The sequence below is a fragment of the Bos taurus genome, chromosome 14 (genome assembly GCF_002263795.3).
Source record: "Bos taurus isolate L1 Dominette 01449 registration number 42190680 breed Hereford chromosome 14, ARS-UCD2.0, whole genome shotgun sequence".
NCBI lineage: Eukaryota > Metazoa > Chordata > Mammalia > Artiodactyla > Bovidae > Bos > Bos taurus.
This window is the reverse complement of record NC_037341.1, coordinates 23,179,150-23,201,910: the sequence shown is the minus strand read 5'-3', so window position 1 is coordinate 23,201,910 and position 22,761 is coordinate 23,179,150. Positions and strand designations below refer to the sequence as shown.

Sequence of the window (22,761 nt, the reverse complement as noted above, 5' to 3'; positions counted from 1 at the left end):
TACTGAAGCCTGTTACACTCTAGAGCCCATGCTCTGCAACAAGAGAAGCCATTGCAGTGAGAAGCCTGTACACTGCAACTAGAGAGTCGCCCCTGCTCACGGCAACTAGAGAAAGCCAGAGGGCAGCAACAAAGACCCAGCACAGCCAAGAATAAATTTTACAAACATTTTAAAAAAAGAAATGCAAATTCCACATAGATCTAAACCTCTTAAGGCAGCACAGATGGATAAGGAAAGACAATGGTGTTTGGTTTCAAAGGAAAAACTCTTGGAAACTGCTCACAGTAAAGCCTAAGAGGAAAATCCCTCTGGCCCTGCTCCTTCTGGCAGCAATAAGGCTGGAGTTCCATGCCCACCCCCAGAGGGGTGTCTGCCTTGCTGTGCCGCTGGCGGCCAAGCCCGGGGAGGGGGATAGGCTTCGGGATTTGGTGCCATAGAAGAGGGACACTTGGCTGCACTTACTGCTCCAGGACTTTCATCTTCTCCCCTTTCTTGAAGGACAAGTCGTCTGGGTGGATGCCATCGTACGGATACAATGCGATCACGATGTCCCCTTGCTCCTCTGGATCTGAAAATGAACAAGGCGAGTGAAGACCTTTAAGAATCCACAGCAGAATGTTTAAAATGGATAACCAACAAGGACTGACTGTATGGCAAGGGAACTCTGCTCAATGTCATGTGGCCAGCCTGGAGGGGAGGAGAGTTTTGGGGAGGATGGATACATGTATACATGGCTGAGTCCCTTCGTTCACCTTCCCTGTTCACAACATTGTTAATCAGCTATTCAGTTCAGTTCAGTTCAGATCAGTCGCTCAGTCATGTCCGACTCTTTGCGACTCCATGAATCGCAGCACGCCAGGCCTCCCTGTCCATCACCAACTCCCGGAGTTCACTCAGACTCACGTCCATCGAGTCAGTGATGCCATCCAGCCATCTCATCCTCTGTTGTCCCCTTCTCCTCCTGCCCCCAATCCCTCCCAGCATCAGAGTCTTTTCCAATGAGTCAACTCTTCACATGAGGTGGCCAAAGTACTGGAGTTTCAACTTCAGCATCATTCCCTCCAAAGAAATCCCAGGGCTGATCTCCTTTAGGATGGACTGGTTGGATCTCCTTGCAGTCCAAGGGACTCTCAAGAGTCTTCTCCAACACCACAGTTCAAAAGCATCAATTCTTTGGCGCTCAGCTTTCTTCACAGTCCAACTCTCACATCCATACATGACAACTGGAAAAACCATAGCCTTGACTAGACGGACCTTTGTTGGCAAAGTAATGTCTCTGCTTTTCAATATGCTATCTAGGTTGGTCATAATACCCCAATACAAAATTAAAAGTTTTTTAAAAAAAGAATCCACAGCAGAAATGTTGTAACAGCTTGTCATGGGGCACAGAGTGCAGGGATGTACTGAGGAAACAGGCAGCTGGAAAGAAGACGTGTTTTCCTCCCAGATGGCTCGGGGTCCACGTGGTCCATGGTTGGCCACACACTGTACACACTGGTACATGTCTGTCATCTCAAATCATAGAGACCTATGACCTCAATGACTTCCAGCTCTAGGTTTAAAATGCGATACACCTGTGCTCATAGCAGCATTGTTTACAAAAGTTAAAAGGAGAAAACCATCCGAAGACACTGTGTATACATACCACAGAATAAAGGAAGCAAAATTCGGACACCTACTACAACATGGATGAACCTTAAAGACATTATGCTAAATGACATAAGTCAGCCGCAAAGGACAAATACCATTTGATTCCACTTAGGCGAGATCCCCAGAGCCCGTCACACTCATAGAGACAGAAAGTAGAATGGTGGGTACCAGGGGCCGGGAGGATGGGGGATGGGAGTTTGTGTTTGATGGGCACAGAGTTTCTGTTTGAGATGATGGAAAGTTCATCATCCCAGATGGAGAGATGGACGGATGGAGGTGATGGTTGCACAAAAATGAGAAGGTAGTTAATGTTACTGACCTGAACACTTCCATGGCTAAAATGATAAATTCTATGTTATGTCTATTTTTCCACAATAAAAAAAAAAATTCGGAGACACATAGTTTTTCAAGGCAGAAGCCTAGTGTGTCTCCCTTTGCCTGATAAAACAATAAAAGTATCCTTTTCTACCTCACCCCACCGCCTGCCCCCCCAAAATCAACAAAAACACCCAGGACAACTATTTTACAGAAACTCGAACAGTAAAGCAAAGAAACTACCATGGCGTTATGAAAACATACCTTTAGTTTGAAACCTCTGTCCTGGTAAAAGCTGAGAGTCTGCAACCTAAAAGAGAATATTCATTAGAAAAATATTTTCTATGTTTAGCGTTTTATGCTTATATTCACACTGTATATTATGTCATTTTCGAACAGAAGCAAATAGGATTTAGATTTGTTAATTTATTAAGCCAGAAAGAAAAGGAGTGCAGAGGAACAGTCCTGCAGAGCTGTGTTCCGATCCCTGCCCCCTGCCCCAACCATGGAAGGGCTTTTCCTTCTTCAGCAGCCACTGGCCTGGGGGTGACAGGACATGTCTGAGCCGCTGCTGATTCAATCAGCTCCCTCCCCCTGATTCGGTACCAGAGCCCAAATATCCTTAGAAGTGGTGGTTTGCCCAGCTCCATGGTAATGCTTCCCCATTATCCAGCCTTGCTAGTTGGCAAGGAGTTGACCTGCAGGCAGGTGATGGGGCTTTGAGATCGGCTTTCTTATTCCCTGGGCTTCTTCTTTCTGCCCAGCAGCAGGTGATGAGCTGGGCTTTCAGCAGCCATGGATACCAGTGACCAGAGACAGCAGAGCCAAAGACGGAGAGGGGTCACCTGGGTCCTTGGTGACCTTGTGGAAGTGCCACCCAGGCCAGGACTGCTGATCTTCACTTTTCCCAGACTTGTTTTAAAAGCTGCTGTAAGGGCTTGGTCACTGGCAGCTGAGAACAAGTCCTAACAGATCCAGGCTTCCTGTGGCTGACCCCGATTCCGCTATGGGGACAGATGGCATCCCTGTTTTTTTAGCTTGGAGCTGAATGATCAGGAAGGGCCTGGCGGTACAAAAGGCCACCCCAATCACCTTGGAAATCAAATTCCTTTTTCCTTCATTGACATGGGGAGGATGTGTGAGACTTCCTGGGCTTCATTGTGTTTCTCTTTGATTAACGTGATTGAATGGAATATGAATCAAAACAGCTTGTACTGAAATTTAAATTTCTGATGGAAGTCAGCCCATCCAATCTCCAGGGGCGGGGAGCAGGGGATTACGTTTTTTCTGGTTGAGAAACTCTTGGCTCCGGATGATCTTTCAATACTTATTTCAAGGAGTTCTATACCGATTTTTAAACTCATTCAGATTTGCATAATTAGAATGTATGATCAATTTTAAAGCAGTTAGAGGAAACAATTAGAAGATGAGAGACTGATTAAATCATTTTGAAAGCAGCAAGCTGATTTTCAAATATCAAAGAGTCCTTAATTGACAAATGATTGAACACATTCTTCAGAAGGCCAAAACACATGTATAGAAAGCATCTGTCACCACTGTTCTTCTCTAAAATGTCTTTTCCTTAGAGAGTTATTGAATTCGATTCAGTTCAGCCTTGCTGTCACACATACAGCCTGTACTCAATCCAGGGGTGTGTTTTGGGCACATCTGTCTGGAACTGAATGTTATCCATGGAATAAGGTCCAACTGCCCAGTTCACAAACTAGGGCACCTGTGACCACAGAAGGTGGAGTGTACTGCGCTCCGGGGGTGCATGAGGGAACTGAGAGATTTCAAACCTGCTTCCTACTTCTGCTTTCTAACTTATCTTTTAACCTCCTTTACTCTTACCAAGAGGAAAAATGGTGTGTAAGTTTGTACTGGTCTCCTTTGCTTTTCTGAATGAAGGACATCTTCTTTAATTACGTTAAAAAAAAAAATGGGGGATTTTAAACCATGTAAAATCTACAGCACATGACACTGGAAAAAGTCAGGTCCTTTTTATGACGCCTTTGAAGTCTATAACGAGAAAATTATCTGTGACTCCAAGTCCTTGTATCATTTCATTTTCTGTTAGTCATATTTCCGTAGCATAGCTCCACATCTATACCTATTTATGTGATGTGTTTTTGAATATTATATTTATAGGTATTTATAACTAAATTATAAAAGTTATTAATAATCTTGTACATTTTGAGTTTCTGTTGTAAAATTACAATATTTAAAAAATTTTTTCTTTAGTTTTGGCTGTGCTGGGTCTTCACTGCTGTGCATGGGCTTTCTCTAGTTACGGGGTTACTCTCTAGTTGCAGTGTACAGGCTTCTCAGTGCAGTGGCTTCTCTTGAGCACGGGTTCTAGGGCCCACAGGCTTAATTGCCCTGTGGTATGGGGGTCCTTCTGCACAGGGGATCAAATCCATGTCCCCTGCATTGGCAGGACTCTTAATCAGTGACCACCAGGGAAGTCCACAATGTTTTTCTTGAATTTCTTTTTTGGTTGTGCACCACAGCCTATAGGATCTTACCTATAGGATCAAACCCTTGCCCCCTGCATTGGAAGCATAAAGTCTTAAAAACTGGATTGCCGGGGACGTTCCTAAAATTAACGTTAATTTATCTGTCTAGAAATATCATATAGGGAATTAACAGCATAATGTATTCACTCTTCATCTCTACTTTTTTGCAAGAATATCAGTTTTCTGGTGCAAGCACCGATTTACCAATCTCAACAATGACATGTGGCCTTGACATACACCATACCTGCAGGATAAGGGGGAACGTAGGGGAGGGGGCTGGTACAGGGCATGACAACAATAATATACTTCTAGAATGCCAAGGCATTTAAAAACATGTCAGATTAGAGAAACAATGAAAACTCTTAATGAAGGCATTTGGACTAATGTGGAATAAGCTGCTTTCAGCTTAAACGCTGAAACACTGGTTTCCATAAAAACCAGGCAATGGGGGATGTACATATATACAGTGAGCAAACAGAAAGGACCTAAGATCTGAAGTAAAGTGCATTTAAGGTTGTAATAATCCAAAGCTCTGTTCCTTTCTTTCATGAAATGTGATATTAGTTCTTTGCCAAGCATTTCTCAAACACATCAGAGAGCACATCCATCATGTAAAAATGCTGGTACAGGTATTTGTCCTAGGTTAGAAGGCAGAATTAGTTGCTTTTTTTTTTTAATCTTTTAATTCTCTATAGTAAGTCATGGCAACTTCAGTGTTCATACTAGTTTGAATTAATTGAAGAATAACATGATGGGATAAAGTATGATGGCTACCCTGGTGGCTTAGCAGTAAAAAATATGCCTGCCAACATGGGAGACGCAGGTTTGATCTCTGGGTCAGGAAGATCCCCTAGGATCTTCCTTCCCCAGGGAAGAAGGAAATGGCAACCCACTCCGGTATTTTTGCCTGGGAAATCTCATGGACAGAGGAGCCTGGTGGGCTACGGTCCACGGGGTCTCAAAGAGCTGGATGTGACTGGGCGACTAAACAACAACATCTACCAAAGGGCATATTAGCACCTATTTTGGCTTCCGACTTGAATTCAGCATTTCCTTCTGCTTCCAGAGCACTATTCTTATTGCCCATCCTAAGTCACACAAGCTCATATACATGTCCTTACATATAAAGAGAGGGTATTTGTACCAGTGACAGGAAAGGTGATAATAGCCACACATAAGGTGACCAAAGTCCCCTTTACTGTACATTAAGTGGCCTGGTTGTCTCGAATATATTTATAAACTCTTTAAAGGATTAAGTAACAAAGTATATCAAAAATTATTTGAGGCCCAAGTAATTAACATGATTTTTTTTTTTTTTTTTGGCATGCACATGGTAAGATTTGGAGTTTAAATTACGCAGCCATGTTTTGATCCTGCCGTGGGAATGCTCCCCTGAGACTATCTACTTACTGGCCTTTGGTGTTTATTGGACGTTGGATCTCTCACATAAATAGTTCGGTCAGTATTACGTACTGGTTGCGTCTTCAAATCTACTCCATCGTCATTCAGATTGTCTTTCCTTTTTGACTTTATACATCCCATAGTTCCTGTTGGAATACAAAAGCAATGGCATCGTTTTACCATTCCAGAACTGGCTTCCAGCCACCGAAGTCTCTCCATTTAAGAGAAGGTGATAGCGACTCAACAACAACAACAAACACACTTCTATTCTTCATGGCTGATGATTTAACCAAGTCAAAAAGGTGAAGACTGTTCACAAGCCAGGTGCTTGTTCATAATCTGTTCACTCATTCATTCAACAACAATTTATTGAGCATCAATTTCAGGTCAGCATAAATTCCTGCCCTAAGGACGCTCCTATTCTTGTGGTGAAGATACGTGAATTAAAATAACAATGCAATGTGGCAGGTCAACGACAGAGGATGCACAGGACATAGGAAAGGACACTGACCTCAAGCGAGAGGAAAAGGATGTGGGCAGGGGAAGCGTCCTGATGGAAACGCTTTGAGTCAGAATGGGAGTGATGTCAGCTAGGTGGCAGAGTCAGTAAAGGGATTCCAGGAAGAGACAACTTCACATGCAAAGTACTGGCCCCGGGAACACGGCCCCTTCCGGGAACTAGTTCAAGTCAAACCCTTCAGGGAACAAGTAGGGAAGTCCAGGAGTTGGGCTGGAGGGGGAAGCATGGCTGAAGACGAATGTCACTGTGCAAAGTGAAGTGAGGGGACCTGGGGCTTCAAAGGCAAACATGATGAAGAGGCAGGAAGCATAAAGGGTGGCTCCAACCTTATATGGCTTGGGGCCTGGGGCAATGGTGGTGGCCTTCATGGAGACGGGAAATCAAAGAGGAGACACAGGTATGGAGAATAGATGCTTGTAGGAACATCCACATGATCACATCTGTAGACTTCCCAGTGAGACGTGTGAGTGTGGAAAACATGAGAGAGGTCAGAGCCAGAGGCACAGAGGGTGCCGCCAGCCAGCCTAAGGCCTCAGGAAACACGCCCCGACAGAAGAGGGCTTGAGCACAACCAGTGAGACAGATGGAACCACCCTTCTAAAGGCTAAACTCTTATCTGTCTATTCAGTTATACTAGGATGTGCAGAGTGCCACCCAAAGCAAACTGGGAACTTTAGATCTAAAGGCGACTTTAAAACTTTAATTGGATATGACTATTCCTCACAGCACAGCCTCACGGTCAAATTTATACATTAAAGACAAAACAAAATCTGTTATGCACTCCATTACAAGATACTGGAGGGCGGTGTTCCCAAACCTAAAGGCACGCAAGAATCGCCTAGGTTCACAGAGCAGATTCCCTGGACACAGTCCAGGAAGTTCTCCAGGGGCACAGGGGGGTGGGCGCTCCACTGTGACTGTCATTCTCAGGCACTGCCAAAGGGGACCCCTGCCCAGAACATCACACAACAAGGACGGTTTCACGTGGGGAAGGCGGGTGATGGGAGTTCGGAACACCTCCTAGAGGAGGAATGGGTCAAAAAAGCCTCAGGAGCTCGTCCCTATTGCCCCGGCTTGGCCTGCCTTTGGTCCCACAGGCCTCGGCGACCACCGCCTTGTTTATCATCTCATTGGCTGACATAGGAAGCCTCTGAAGACAGCCACACCTCTTTCTGAGACTAGTGAGCTGTAGTTCCCAAAATAAAGGGGAAGCAAGTACTTCTTTGACTCAAAACAGCACAGTATTTTTTTTTTTTCTTTCATGTGCTAAAGTTTCTGAAATGGGATGGGTTTCCTAGTTGATCTGTAAATAAACAGGGGAGCTCTTTTTTGACCCATCCCACCTCCACCCCTACTCCTACCCTCCAAAAAAAATGTTTTTAACTTATTCGCATGAAAACGGGGCTGCATGAAAGAAGGAAGTCGGTATTGGAAAAGGCCAACCCTAGTGGACCCTAGTGGACCCCAATGGCTCCCTGAGCTGTGAAAGGAGCAGCCCAGCGGGCCCCTAGGACACACGCGTTCCTGGTCATGCGCACCTCTCCCCAGGATGTTTCCCGGGAGCCCACTTGTCTCCCCACACCCTCCCTGGCTCTAACACACTCCAGTTCTGTCTTTTTTTCCAGATCTGGACCCAAATGTTACCTCCTCAGATCTTCTGAAGTAGACAGGCTGGGGTCCCAGCCTGTTTCTTCTCTGAAATACCACTCCGAGCAGGTGCTCCAGGAGGGTTTGTGGAAAGAAGGGATGGACCAAGTGCTCAGGCTGCTGCACTCTGGGCTTCCAGTGTGCTCATCCCAGCCCCTCCCACTCCAGACAGACAAGGAAAGGGAAAGAGGACATCCCTGCCCCAGCCGTTGTTGTATTGGAGATAGAGGCACAGAAACCTATAGAACTAACTACTAGTTCACAGGAAACAGAGGTTAAAGGATCAAAATAATCAGACAGGTCCATGATGTGTCAAAAGGTGGGAACTTCAGAAGTATTCCCTAAATGAGCCTTGAATGAATAGGTGAGTGGGGGAGGACACGTGGGTAGGATCATTGGAGATATCTGAATACATGTGGACTTGATTCCGGGGGATTATGCGTTTCATTGATGTGATGATGGTACTGTGGTCATGCAGGGGAAGGTCCTCATCTGAGAGGATGCTCATGAGGCGGGTACGGATGTGGGCTCAGGGTATCTGCCAGCTGTCAACATTTCCACCAAAATGAAAAAGAAAAAAGGGGGACAAGAAAGCAAGAGAAGGGGACAAATGTGGCAAAATAGCTTTAAAAAAATTAGTGACTCTAGGTGAGGATTTTTTTTCTGTAGATTTGAAATTTTCAAAATAAAAAGTCAGATAAGGGAGAACATAGAAGGACAGTATAAACGACTTTATGCCAAAAAATTCCCAGGAAAATATTAGCTACCCCTGTAGTGTGTGTGTGTGCACACACATTTGTGTGTGAAGGCAGATGAGATTAGAAAGTCACTTCGTGGGTGTTAGTGATATGGCACAGATCGGGGAATTGGTGGTTCGGTCCTCTGAAGTGGTGATGGCAATCATCTGAAGGCCGTGGCCATGGGAAGGAAAACAGAGAATGAAAATTAAAAGTGGGAGGATGTGTGAGGGGGTCGTCTAATCTGCAGTATTATTTATTTATGCATAGTTCATGATTTCCCTCTCCCCCATCACATGGGCTTCCCTGGTGGCTCAGATGATAAAGAATTCACCTGCAGTGCAGGAGACCTGGGTTCAAATCCCTGGGTCAGGAAGCTCCCCTAAAGAAGGGAATGGCAACCCACTCAAGTATTCTTGCCTGGAAAATTCCAAGGACAGAGGAGTTTGGCAAGCTACAGTCCATGGGGTCACAAAGAGTCAGATACCACTGAGTAACTTTCACTTTTCATCACACAGATAATTGAGAGCCCCGTGTGCACGCTGGAGACGAAGACCCTAACCCACTAGCACTGAGCTTTGAGTTTGGGTCCCTGCAGTTCAAACATTCCAGGAAAAGAGCTCAGATAGCATCCTGTTGCATCAGAGGATAAACAGCACCAGGTCTTCAATTCTTTTCACTGAGCCAAGGTACCAGAAACACACAAAACCCAGTGCACCCCCAACAAAAACTAAGAGCCCAGTTACATGTTTGCAAGTGACAGGAGCTACGCTTTATAAGGATTTACACCTTAGTATTTATTTTTCAATTAAACATCTGTAATTTTCTGAGCATCTCATCTAATCCTCGAAGAAACCCCATGACCCAGGTATTATTAATCCCATTTTACAGAGGAGTAAATGGAGGCATGGAGAGATTACATGACTGGCCTCAAACCATTGCACAAGTGAATGGTGGACTCACATAGCTTTCGCCTGAAGTATGTGCTTTTTTTTTCTTACCCTTTTGCCAAACAATGGCTATTTTGAAACGTGTTTATCTCATTATTAATGATGGTAAAGACACTGTTTTTTATAGCCCGCTTCTTTCTCAAAAAGGATTTGAAATACTTTTACCAAAAAGTGAGTTTAACAAACTGGAAACAGAAAACTCTAGGTGAGGAAAAGAAGACAATGCAAATGTGGATCCAGATTTGCAGTAGGAGCTTTCCGGCAGGAAGAGCCAGAGCCGGCATCACAGGGCACTCTCCTGGGAAAAAGGAAGCTGACCTGGGTCCACAGTGGACGGGCACGCCCCGGCATAAAATTTCTAAAGTTTCATAGGATGGGCTTCACATAAAGTGCTGTCGGCAATGTCTTCAATATTTCTTTTTTAACAGTAAATGAAAGCACATTTTACATGTGGACTCTGTTGTTGTTCAGTTGTTCAGTCATGTCTGATTCTTTGTGACCCCATGGACTGCAGCACACCAGGCTTCCCTGTCCTTCACCATCTCCTGAGTTTGCTCAAACTCATATCCATTGAGTCAGTGATGCCATCCAACCATCTCATCCTCTGTTGACCCCTTTTCCTTCTGCTCTCAATCTTTCCCAGCAGATATGAATTAATCATGATAATACCTGAGGGTCTCACATGCAAATACACCCCTAGGATGCTGTTCATCATAGAAGCTCAAGTAGATGATCTAACCAGACACAGACAGCAGGTGACCCTCTGTCACAAAGGGACTGCCATCAACATATCCAGAAATCAGGATTGGGCGACTTTTCTGTCCAGACGTTCACTGGGGCAAATATCCATTAGTGGTGCCTCATCCTCACTGAAGGGCCTTTGAATACTAAAATCTCTGTTTAAAAAAGAAAAACCAGAAGAAACTCTGGGATAAAAGGCTAATTATGACTCCTCGTTTATCATCAGGCTGGTCATGGCCAGACCAAATAATGTCCCACAGTTATCGACATGCTCAGCAAGGAAGCAGCTGTCCACCTGGAATTCCACTTCTGAGAGGCTGTTCTTTTTTCTCTCTCTCCAGCTTTTTTTTTTTTTTACAATCTTATTGATGTATTGGCTTTGCTTGGTCTTCGTTGAGGCATGTGGGCCTCGCTAGTTGCAGTGCTTGGGCTTAGTGGCCCTGGGGCATGTGGGATCCTAGCTTCCTGACCAGGGCTCAAACCCCTGTCCTCTGCATTGGAGGGTAGGTTCTTTATCAGTGGCTCACCAGGGAAGTCTCTCTCTCCAGTTTTATTGAGATATAATTGACATATACCATTGTATAAGTTTAAGGTGTACAATGTGATGATTCGATACACTTACATATTGCGAAATTATTACCTCAAAACAGTTAACATATTCATCACTTCACATTTTTAGGGGTTTTTGTTGTTGTTGGTGATTTTTATGGTGAAAACTTGTAGAGGATTTGTTCTTTAGATATGCTTACACAGAGTACAAGGATGTTCATACTGGTCTTATTTATATAACAGACACAGACAATCTAGATGTCCATCAATAGGGGTTGTGTTGTTGTCTGTTAGTTGTTCAGTCATGTCGGACTCTTTGTGACCCCATGGACTGTAGCCTGCCAGGCTCCTCTGTCTATTTCATTCTCCAGGCGAGAATACTGGAGTGGGTTGCCATTCCCTGCTCCAGGGGATCTTCCCAACCCAGGAATTGAACCGAGGTTTCCTACACTGCAGGCAGATTCTTTACCGTCTGAGCCACCAGGGAAGCCTGATAGGGGAGAGTTCATTAAATTTAGCCAAACTGACATTATATCACATGGATCACAGCCTTGCTAACTCAGTGAAACTAAGCCATGCCGTGTAGGGCCACCCAAGATGGATGGGTTATGATGGAGAGTTCTGACAAAATGTGGTCCACTGGAGAAGGGAATGGCAAACCACTTCAGTATTCTTGCCTCGAGAACCCCATGAACAGTATGAAAGCAGGAGGAGAAGGGGATGACAGAGGATGAGATGGTTGGATGGCATCACCAACTCCATGGACATGAGTTTGGATAAACTCTGGGAGTTGGTGATGGACAGGGAGGCCTGGTGTGCTGCGGTCCATGGGGTCGCAGAGTCAGACACAACTGAGTGACTAAACTGAACTGAACTGAGCATATTATAAGAGTGAGGTGGGTTAAAAAGAGAAATTTGCATAACTTTGATGCTCTTGACCACCAATCATTTATTGAAAAAAATTCATATATATCTAAGAAGTGAAGTCGCTCAATTGTGTCTGACTCTGCGACCCCATGGACTGTAGCCTACCAGGCTTCTCAGTCCATGGGATTTTCCAGGCAAGAGTACTGGAGTGGGTTGGCATTGCCTTCTCCAGGGCATCTTCCCAACCCAGGGATTGAACCTGGGTCTCCCGCATTGTAGGCAGACGCTTTACCCTCTGAGCCACCAGGGAAGCCCTAATATACATCTATCAATTTATGTAATCAATCAGCACACACACACACATACATACATACACATACACACCCATGCACACATCCATGTATAATTAACATGCACAGAAAATAGTCTGAAAGGATCCCACCATCATGTTGCTTAGGTTCTGAAGTTCATTTGTAAGATGCAACAGCCCATAAAGAAATTTTATCTTAAAAAAATGTCTAAGGAAAGGAGTTTCCTGGAGGCCTAGTGGTTAGGATTTGGTGCGGTCACTGTGGTCACCCGGGTTCCATCCCTGGCCCAGGAACTGGATCCCACAAGCCCCACGGTGCAGCCAAAATATATATATATATATTTTTTTTAATTCCTAAGGAAGACACCACAATTTGCAAAATATTTTGGAGAAAAGAACTGTGAAGTCAGATTGCTACTCAAATCCTGCATCCCTCAATTATTAACTGTGATCTTGGCAAGCAACCTAACCTCTGTGCTCCAGTTTCCTTCTGAAAAAAATGGAGATCACTTCATCTAGCTCATCGGTTTGTTATGAGGGTGACGTGCCTTAAATCAGTAATATGTGTAAAGTGCTTGAAGTGTACTTAAGCAGCACATAGTAAGAGCTATATACATCTCTGCTAAATAATATATAAATAAATGTAACCCAAAGCCTAGGTTTCCCTCCATTACTGGGAGGGAGAGAATTCGTGATGAGATGTATAAGGAAACCCCATTTCACCCCAAAGAGGGACCCGCAGCAGCACACTTCCCAAATCAGCTTCTGGCTGGCACATGCCCCACTTACACCTTCTAAATGGAGCTTTTCTCCCCTCTCCCTCCTCCCCTCTGTTAGGCAAGGTAACCTAGACGTCAGGTCACTCTTTTGTCTACTTTTTAAAAAAAAATTATATTTATTTATTTTTGGCTGTGCTGACTCTTTGTGGCCGCGTGGGCTTTTCTCTAGTTGCTGGGAGCTGGGGCCAGTCTCCAGTTGCCCTGCTCAGGCTTCTCACTGAGGTGGCTTCTCTTGTTGTGGGCGCTCAGACTTCAGTAGTTGCAGCTTGAGAGCTCAGTAGTTGTGGCTCCTGGGCTCTAGAGCACAGGCTCAATAGTTGTGGTGCACGGGCTTAGTAGCTATGCAGCATGTGGGATCTTCCTTGATCAGGGATCAAATCCATGTCTCCTGCATTGGGAGGTGAATCCTTTACCACTAAGCCATAAGGGAAGCCCTGCTGTCCACTTTAATAACATGATGATGTGAACATAAATGTGTGTATTCAGTTCAGTTCATGTCCGAGTCTTTGCAACCCCATGGACTGCAGCACACCAGGTTTCCCTGTCTATTACCAACTCACAGAGCTCACTCAAACTCATGTCCATTGAGTCGGTGATGCCCTCCAACCATCTCATCCTCTGTCGTCCCCTTCTCCTCCTGCCTTCAATCTTTCCCAGCATCAGGGTCTTAGAAAAGAGTCAGTTCTTCGTATCAGGTAGCCAAAGTATTGGAGTTTCAGCTTCAGCATTAGTCCTTCCAATGAATATTCAAGACTGATCTCCTTTAGGATGGACTGGTTGGATCTCCTTGCAGACCAAGGGACTCTCAAGAGTCTTCTCCAACACCACAGTTCAAAAGCATCAATTCTTCAGTGCTCAGCTTTCTTTATAGTTCAACTCTCACATCTGTATAAGATTACTGGAAAAACCATAGCTTTGACTAGACGGACCTTTGAGGGGAAGGAATTCTGCAATGAGGTTCCTGAGCTTGGATTTATATAATATACGTTTCAGGTAATATTTTGTTTTTCACCATAAGTTTCACAAATTTAAAAGATATTCCATCATGTCCATTTCAGCCTGAAGTTCATATAAATTCACCTCTCGGCTATAGAAAGATTTTTAAATCACCAATTTCTCCTATTCTGAGAGCTAAAAGAAATAAAAACAGGAAATTGGACTGCTACTTCCCCTATAAAATCTGAACCCAGATTTTAACAGCTATTTCACACATTTATGTTCAGAATCCTAGATCTTAAAATCGAAAAACAGAAGTACTAGAATTTAACCCCTGAGAACATAAATTTCTTGCCTTTACAAAGTGCTACCAAAGAAATTGGTTTCTTTGCTTTGTTTTTATTATGACAGCATTTTCTTTTTATGATGACCGATGTATTTGCTTTCTTTAAAGGCATCTGTCTTTAAAGACAGCATCCCAGCAGCCACACAGAAACTCAACAAAAACATTTTTTTTTTTTCACTTAACTGCAACTTCCCAGACTGAACGTGTACATTTGCACGGCACTTTCCCAGGAACTAGTAAATAACGCATCCAGAGGTTCTGAAGTCCCCCTCCTGACCCCCTTTGGCCTGACCTTGCAAAATGTAAGTGGTCATTCTGGAGTGACCAGAAGCATCTCTAGGGCAGGAGACAGCATGTGGGAAATGAGAGGAAGATGAGCACTTGCTTGCTCTGTGACTGGCACAGTGCAGACCACGAAGACACTACCAGAGATGGACCCATGCCTGGTGATCAAGGGTCCCTGCCAAAGTGGACCTGAGCCCAGTGGCCTTGGAGATGCACTTCCAACCACCCAAGGCCTCTTGCCTGACCGTGCAAGGAGCTCACCTCCAGAAGAGCTGAGTGAGGGAGCCTCAGAAGAGAAAGGAAGCCCCAGGAACATAGGGATAGGTGCCTACGATCCCAGACAAAAGTGGTCTTGAGCTTCCAAAGCAAGTTGAGCTTGGTTCCAGGATCATTCACAGGGACTCATCCCCAAGACAATTCTTATCTGGGCAACCTGGTACCGGTTATGTAGCCTGAGAGATGTACCTTGCCTGCCCAAATAGAAACCTTTCAGATGCCCTTTGACCGTTTTCCTTTTTCCTTTACTTTTAAGAATGAGACTTTGGAGGCTTTTTTAGAGATGCAAAGCCCAGGGAGGAATTGGGATCTTTTCTCCAAACTGCTTATATGAGAGAAAGGGGTCAGAAAAGCCTCCTGGGTGTCCGGGGGAAGGAAGGGGACAGAAGAGGAGGGAGCAGCAGAACTCAACGCCATGACCAGCACCATCTATTCCAACTTAAGTAGTTGTCTTTCTCTACTATAATGCCCCTGCTAAGGTCTAAATCACTTTAGACTGACATTACTTTTTGAACAAAGGTCCATTTAGTCACAGCTATGGTTTTTCCAGTAGTCATGTACAGATGTGAAAGCTGGACCATAAAGAAGGCTGAGTGCCCAAGAATTGATGCTTTTGAACTGTGGTGCTGGAGAAGGTTCTTGAGAGTCCCTTGGACAGCAAGGAGATTAAACCAGTCAATCTTAAAGGAAATCAACCTTGAATACTCATTGGAAGGACTGACGCTGAAGCTCCAATACTTTGGCCACCTGATGTGAAGAGCCGACTCATAGGAAAAGACCCTGATGCTGGGAAAGATTTAGGGCAAGAGGAGAAGGGGATAACAGAGGATGAGATAGTTGGATGGCATCACTGACTCAATGGACATGAGTCTGTGCAAATTCTGGGAGATAGAGAAGGACAGAGGAGCATGGTGTGCTGTAGTCCATGGGTTGGACATGACTTAGTGACTGAACAACAATAGGCATTTCCACGTGTGCTAATATCAACCATTTGTTTGAGGTGGGGGATGGCTTCTTTCTCCCCAAATAACATAAGAGAAACCTGCATCTATCTACATCTTGGAAGAGAGCAGAAGAAACAAGAAGGACAACTCTTATCTGGAAGGTGTAGAGTCATGATGGAAAACAGACTGTTTAAAATGGAAATGATTTGACCCCTGTTGGTCAACTTAAGGTTGTTTTCCCACCTGCTGCTACTCAGAGAGCTGGAGAGAGAAGAGTTAGACAATGTGAAGATTTCTTTTCCCTCCTTTTTCCTTTCTTTCCTTTTTTTTTTTTTTCACAGTTGAACTGCAGTGTGCAAAATCTGCAAGCCTGTTTCACAGAAGATGCATCAGTTTCTGGAATTAGAGAGTGGTGATGGTTTTACAACTTATGAGTATACTAAAAGTGTATCAATAAAAAATTAATTTTAAAAAGCCCCCCCATGCTGAAATGAGAGACCCAGTACATTACGGCTGATTCCCTCTTAATTAACTCTTCTTCAAGCCTTTGAAATAAAAATCTGATCCATTTTAATTTACTCATGTTTGCCGATGTCTTTATCCAGTTTGAAACCATTTCTTTATTTTGTGCTCTAAGAGCCAGGTGCAGCTTCAGGAAGACCCGGGGATCGGGCAATGAACTAAACATGAATGTGTGGCATAAGAATGTGAACCTAACCTGACACAGAGATCTTTCGAAATAACAGTCAAATACGAAAGACAGCAAATTGACTGCATTTTTGGAACTTTAATAACCTGGTACAATTTTTATCACTACATTAGTTAGAGTGAGTCCAGAAAAGAAATGCAAGACAGTTTCAGAGGTAGATGAAATTCAAACACCTGGAGGTTGGTATCCAGCACAGAGAAAGTGGAAGAGAAATCTAGCTCTTGCCTAGAAGAGAGTGGAGAAGTGACAAAGGTGTGGGGAAGTTAGGAATCTGGGTGTCCAGCTGCAGGTCTGGCCTGGACAGTCCTGTATATGGACAAGACTAAGCCGGTCTCAGGACTCTAATCTCCTCACCATGAAATGAAATCGGTGGGCATGGCGGGAGAGAGTATGTGATACTCTTCACCTTGACAGCACGTAACAAGGGCCTTTACAACGTATCCACTTCTCAACACAACACCCACACCTCTCCCAATAAGAGATTTCTAAGAAAATAACTGGGTAGTTACACAAAGCTCTAAGAAAGGGATTTTTATTGTGAGACTGTATTATAATACCATCCAATCAGAAATAGACTTGTTTGACGTGGAAGAAACCTAAGTGTCCATCAACAGATGAATGGATAAAGAAGATGTGGTACACATGTGCATATATATATATATACCATATATATGCAAGTGGAATATTATATATATATAATAGAATATTACTCAACCATAAGAAGTATGAAACAATGTCATTTACAGCAACATAAATGTACCTAGAGATGATCATACTAAGTAAGCTAGGCAGAAACAGACAAATATCATACATCACTTATATGTGTAACCTAAAAAAATGACACAAATGAACTTATTTACAAAACTGAAAAAGAGACAGAAAACAAACTTTATGGTTAACAAAGAAGAAAGGTGATGGAGAGACAAATTAGGAGTTTGGGAGTAACATACACACTGCTGCTGCTGCTAAGTCACTTCAGTCGTGTCCGACTCTGTGCGACCCCATAGACGGCAGCCCACCAGGCTCCCCCGTCCCTGGGATTCTCCAGGCAAGAACACTGGAGTGGGTTGCCATTTCCTTCTCCAATGCATGAAAGTGAAAAGGGAAAGTGAAGTCGCTCAGTCGTGTCCGACTCTTAGCGACCCCATGGACTACAGCCCACCAGGCTCTTCCATCCGTGGGATTTTCCAGGCAAGAGTACTGGAGTAGGGTGCCATCGCCTTCTCCGAACATATACACACTGCTGTATACAAAACAGATAATCAACTGGATCTACTGTATAGCATAGGGAACTATCCTCAGTATTTTGAAATAACTTTTTTTCTTTTTTTTTTACGTTTATTCTCTTTTTTATTTTTAGTTGAAGGATAACTGCTTTATAATATTGTGTTGAGTTCTGCCATACATCAACACGAATCAGCCATAGGTATACATATGTTCCCTCTCTCTTGAACCTCCCTCCCACCTCCCACCCTATCACAACCCTCTAAGTTGTCACAACACCAGCTGTGGGTTCCCTGAACCATACAGCAAATACCCACTGGTGATCTGTTTTACATACAGTAATGTATATGTTTCCGTTGCTTGTTATTCACTTATTTTTCCTTACTGCTACATTTTGCCTTCAGTAGATCTATTTTTAAAATATTAATCAAGTGCTGCCATCTTTTTTTGTTGTTGTTGCTAACTCTATGGACTGTTTCCTTTTTTTATTTAAATTTATGTATTTTAATTGGAGGCTAATTACTTTACAATATTGTATTGGTTTTGCCATACATCAACATGAATCTGCCACAGGTGTACACGTGTTCCCCATCCTGAACCCCCCTCCCACCTCCCTCCCTGTACCATCCCTCTGGGTCATCCCAGTGCACCAGCCCCAAGCATCCTGTATCCTGCATCGAACCTGGACTGGCAATTCGTTTCTTATATGAAATTATACATGTTTCAATGCCATTCTCCCAAATCATCCCTTTTAATGAAAGAGAATGTAAATGTAGACTATATAGTTATATGTCACTGTCATTTCATTGCTAAGTTGTGTCTGACTCTTTGTGACCTCATGGACTACAGCCCACCAGGCTCCTCTGTCTATGGGATTTCCCAGGCAAGAATACTGGAGTGGGTTGCAGTTTCCATCTCCAGGGGATCTTCCTGACCCAGGGATAGAACCCGTGTCTTCTGCACTGGCAGGGAGATTCTTTGCCACTAAGCCACCAGGGAAGCCTGTGTGTGTATGTGTATGTAAAACTATATATAACTGAATCCCTTTGCTGTACACCTGAAACTAACACAACATAGTAAATTAACTATACTCCAAATAAAAAAAAAGAAAAAAAGGTTTGGCAGGTAATAGGTCATTGGTTAAATAAATGGAGACTAGCTCTTGAAATTCATTTCACCCAAAACCAATTCTCTGAGGATTTTCACCTTACAAGATGACAAATTTACCAAATTTTGTATCTTTTAACTCTTTGTATAGTGTATATAATTTCATATTTGATGTGATGTTTTAACAGTTTAAGTTTACTGCTGGTTTGTGTTAGTATTCAATAGCTTAAGGGTATAATAATTCTTATCCAATGTAATTGTTTTAAAAGCTTTTGAAGATTTCTATGATGCTTTTTTAAAGGAATGTTCTATTTTTAGAAACTAAGACTTGTTGAGTCTTCTTAGAACTGTATTAGCCTTATGCATGTGTGCATGCTCAGTCATTCAATCATCTCTGACTCTGCAACCCCATGGACTGTAGCCTAACAGGCTCCTCTGTTCATGGGATTTTCCAGCCAAGAATACTGGAGTGGGCTACCATATTAGCCTTGATTACTAGTAATTGGTAGCCAAATTATTAAGAATAATTATGAGATAACTGGAAAAATTTGATCATTTATTGAATATTTGATGATAAGGAATAATCACTTTTATGTTTAATAATGGTATTAAATTTATGTTGAAAATGTGATTCTTTATCTTTTAGAGATGAAAATTGAAATATTTATGGATGTAATTTTGGAAACAGTAATTAGCTTAAGTGTAATAGGAGATATCCTGGAGAAGGGAATGGCAACCCACTCCAGTATTCTTGCCTGGAGAATCCCATGGACAGAGGAGTCTGGCAAGCTATAGTCCATGGGGTCGCAAAGAGTAGGACACAACTGAGCAACTAACACACAATAGGAGATATGATTTTTCTGTAGTTTCCTACTTCATTTCTTAACTTTTAGGACAAGTTAACTTTTAAAAATTCTTTGGACATGACTGAGCAACTAACACACAATAGGGGATATGATTTTTCTGTAGTTTCCTACTTCATTTCTTAACTTTTAAGTGTAAGTGTTAGTCACTCAGTTGTTGCCTGACTCTTTGCGACCCCCTGGACTGCAGCCCACCACGCTCCTCTGTCCATGAGATTTTCCAGGCAAGAATACTGAAGTGGGTTGCCATTTCCTTCTCCAGGGGATCTTCCCAACCCAGGGATCGAACCCGGGTCTCCTGCACTGCAGGCAGATTCTTTACCAGCTGAGCTACAAGGGAAGCCCTTCAGTTCAGTTCAGTTGCTCAGTCGTGTCTGACTCTTTGCGACCCCATGAATTGCAGCACTCCAGGCCTCCCTGTCCATCACCAACTCTCGGAGTTCACTCAAACTCTCGTCCATCGAGTCAGTGATGCCATCCAGCCATCTCATCCTCTGTCGTCCCCTTCTCCTCCTGCCCCCAATCCCTCCCAGCATCAGAGTCTTTCCCAATGAGTCAACTCTTCTCATGAGGTGGCCAAAGTACTGGAGTTTCAGCTTTAGCATCATTCCTTCCAAAGAACACCCAGGGCTGATCTCCTTTAGAATGGACTGGTTGGATCTCCTTGCAGTCCAAGGGACTCTCAACAGTCTTCTCCAACACCACAGTTCAAAAGCATCAATTCTTCGGCACTCAGCCTTCTTCACAGTCCAACTCTCACATCCATACATGACCACTGGAAAAACCATAGCATTGACTAGACAGACCTTTGTTGGCAAAGTAATGTCTCTGCTTTTCAATATGCTATCTAGGTTGGTCATAACTTTCCTTCCAAGGAGTAAGCGTCTTTTAATTTCATGGCTGCAATCACCATCTGCAGTGATTTTGGAGCCCAGAAAAATAAAGTCTGACACTGTTTCCACTGTTTTTCCATCTATTTCCCATGAAGTGATGGGACCAGATGCCATGATCTTCGTTTTCTGGATGTTGAGCTTTAAGCCAACTTGTTCACTCTCCTCTTTCACTTTCATCAAGAGGCTTTTTAGTTCCTCTTCACTTTTTGCCATAAGGGTGGTGTCATCTGCATATCTGAGGTTATGGATATTTCTCCCGGCAATCTTGATTCCAGCTTGTGCTTCTTCCAGCCCAGCGTTTCTCATGATGTACTCTGCATATAAGTTAAATAAGCAGGGTGACAGTATACAGCCTTGACGTACTCCTCTTCCTATTTGGAACCAGCCCTTAGGACAAGTTAATTTTAAAAAATTCTTTTGAACATAGTGGCATGTTTTTTGCTATGTCTGAGGCTCAAGTCTTCTGCTTCTTTCTACAAATTCCTCTATACACCCTCACTTCCTTTCCATATCTCAAGATTCTTCTATCCTTTCATGTCAACTGATTTTACAAACAGCCGACAGATCAGCACAGCCTAACTTATCCTTAGAATCCAGAGATTTAGCATGCCATATGTGTTGGGAATGTTTTTTTAAAAGTATTCGTTTATTTATTTGGCTGCACCAGGTCTTAGTTCTGGTATGCGGGATCTTTAGTTGTGGCATGTGGGATCTAGTTCCCAGCCAGGGATCAAACCTGGGCCCCTGCATTGGGAGTGAGGAGTCTTAGTCACTGGACCACCAGGGCAGTCCCTGTGTTGAGAATGTTTGATCACTTCCAATTACTTTCTGATCCTTCTAAATTTAAATTTAAACTTAAAAGTTTTTAATTTCACAACTCTCAGAGTTGATATGCCATTTGAAGAACTATCAGGAGAACATTAAAATGCCTAAAGTTTCTTTAAAAATAGAAATAATATTCAAGTAGTTCAAAGAAGCATGTCTTCTGGTAAATTGGAACATTTGATAACTTGATCAAACTGGCCTTCAGGCAACTGACTTTTGTAAAATTGGTCTAGAACATGATACCTCAACAAAAAAGGATACTAGTAGTCATTAAAATATTGCACATTACATCTGTTGACTTAAAAAGATATTCACAATATATTTAAGTTAAAAAGCAACATATATAGACAGATGCTATTTTTTTGTGAGGAGAAATGATATAAACAGGTAGGAAAAGTGTCTAGGAAGAAATATCCTAAAATATCACAATGTTCATCTACAGGTGATGAGTTTGCAGGTATTTTGGGGTTTGCCTTTTTCTTAAAATATATGTGTATATATTTACATGTATGTGTACGTGTGTGCTAAGTTGCTTCAGTCTGACTCTTTGTGACCCCATGGACTGTAGCCCACCAGGTTCCTCTGTCCATGGGGATTCTGTAAGAAATAATACTGGAGTGGATTGCCATGCCCTCCTCCAGGGGATTTTCAAGACCCAGGGATGGAACCTGTGTCTCTTATGTCTCCTGCATTGGCAGGTGGGTTCTTTACCACTGGCACCATCTGGGAAGCCCTACGTGTGTGTGTGTGTGTGTGTGTGTATAGCATATATATAATTTCCTATTCAGATATATATATGTATACACACACGTATCAGAGTTTGAAGAACCTTAGGTCATGTGTTTAATTACCTTTAATCTAAAATTTTAAAAGATGTTTTTATTTTGTGTAAATTATACATACATATGCAATGTCTCTAATTATATATAAGTATATATATAACATATAATATGCACACACATACATAAACTTGTACAAAAATTGATTGAAATTTTAAAACAAGAGGACCCATAACCTAAGGTCCTTCAAACCCAGAGAATCTGTAGGAGGAAAGAACTTGGAGAGACTCCAGCTGGAGCCATCGTCCATCTACATTTGCTAAGATCACTTGGAAATGAAATGTCAATCATGCAGACAGTTACGGACATCAGGAAAATGGCTTCGTGTCCAGGAGGCGCATATCAGCATGCCCTGGACGGACAGAAGGCACCTGCTGGCTATCTCAGGAGGTGACAAGCACTCAGTTCCTCATGTGGACACAAAAGGTAGGTTCCGTGGATACCTACAAGCCTTCTTCTCTTTGGTTCCAAGACAGTTGGAAGGTCATGCCAAGCAAGATCCATGCCGGGAATGAGGTAAGAGGTGGGGAAG

General features: G+C 43.1%; 1 protein-coding gene across 6 annotated transcripts in view; it reads right to left on the bottom strand.

Annotated features, from left to right (window-relative positions):
- The window catches only part of LYN (LYN proto-oncogene, Src family tyrosine kinase), a 109,383-nt gene that overhangs the window by 42,842 nt on the left and 43,780 nt on the right, over positions 1–22,761 (bottom strand). For 4 of the 6 annotated variants that reach the window (XM_059893299.1, XM_059893300.1, XM_025001638.2 and 1 more), the window contains 3 exons: positions 5,892–6,028; positions 2,230–2,275; positions 463–568 (listed from right to left, as the gene is read on the bottom strand). In XM_059893299.1, the coding sequence (XP_059749282.1) occupies positions 463–568; positions 2,230–2,275; positions 5,892–6,023 (284 nt within the window). In that variant the 5' untranslated portion in view covers positions 6,024–6,028. The remainder of the gene's footprint in view (positions 1–462; positions 569–2,229; positions 2,276–5,891; positions 6,029–22,761) is intronic. The other 2 variants (XM_059893301.1, XM_025001639.2) reach the window with 1 other exon arrangement.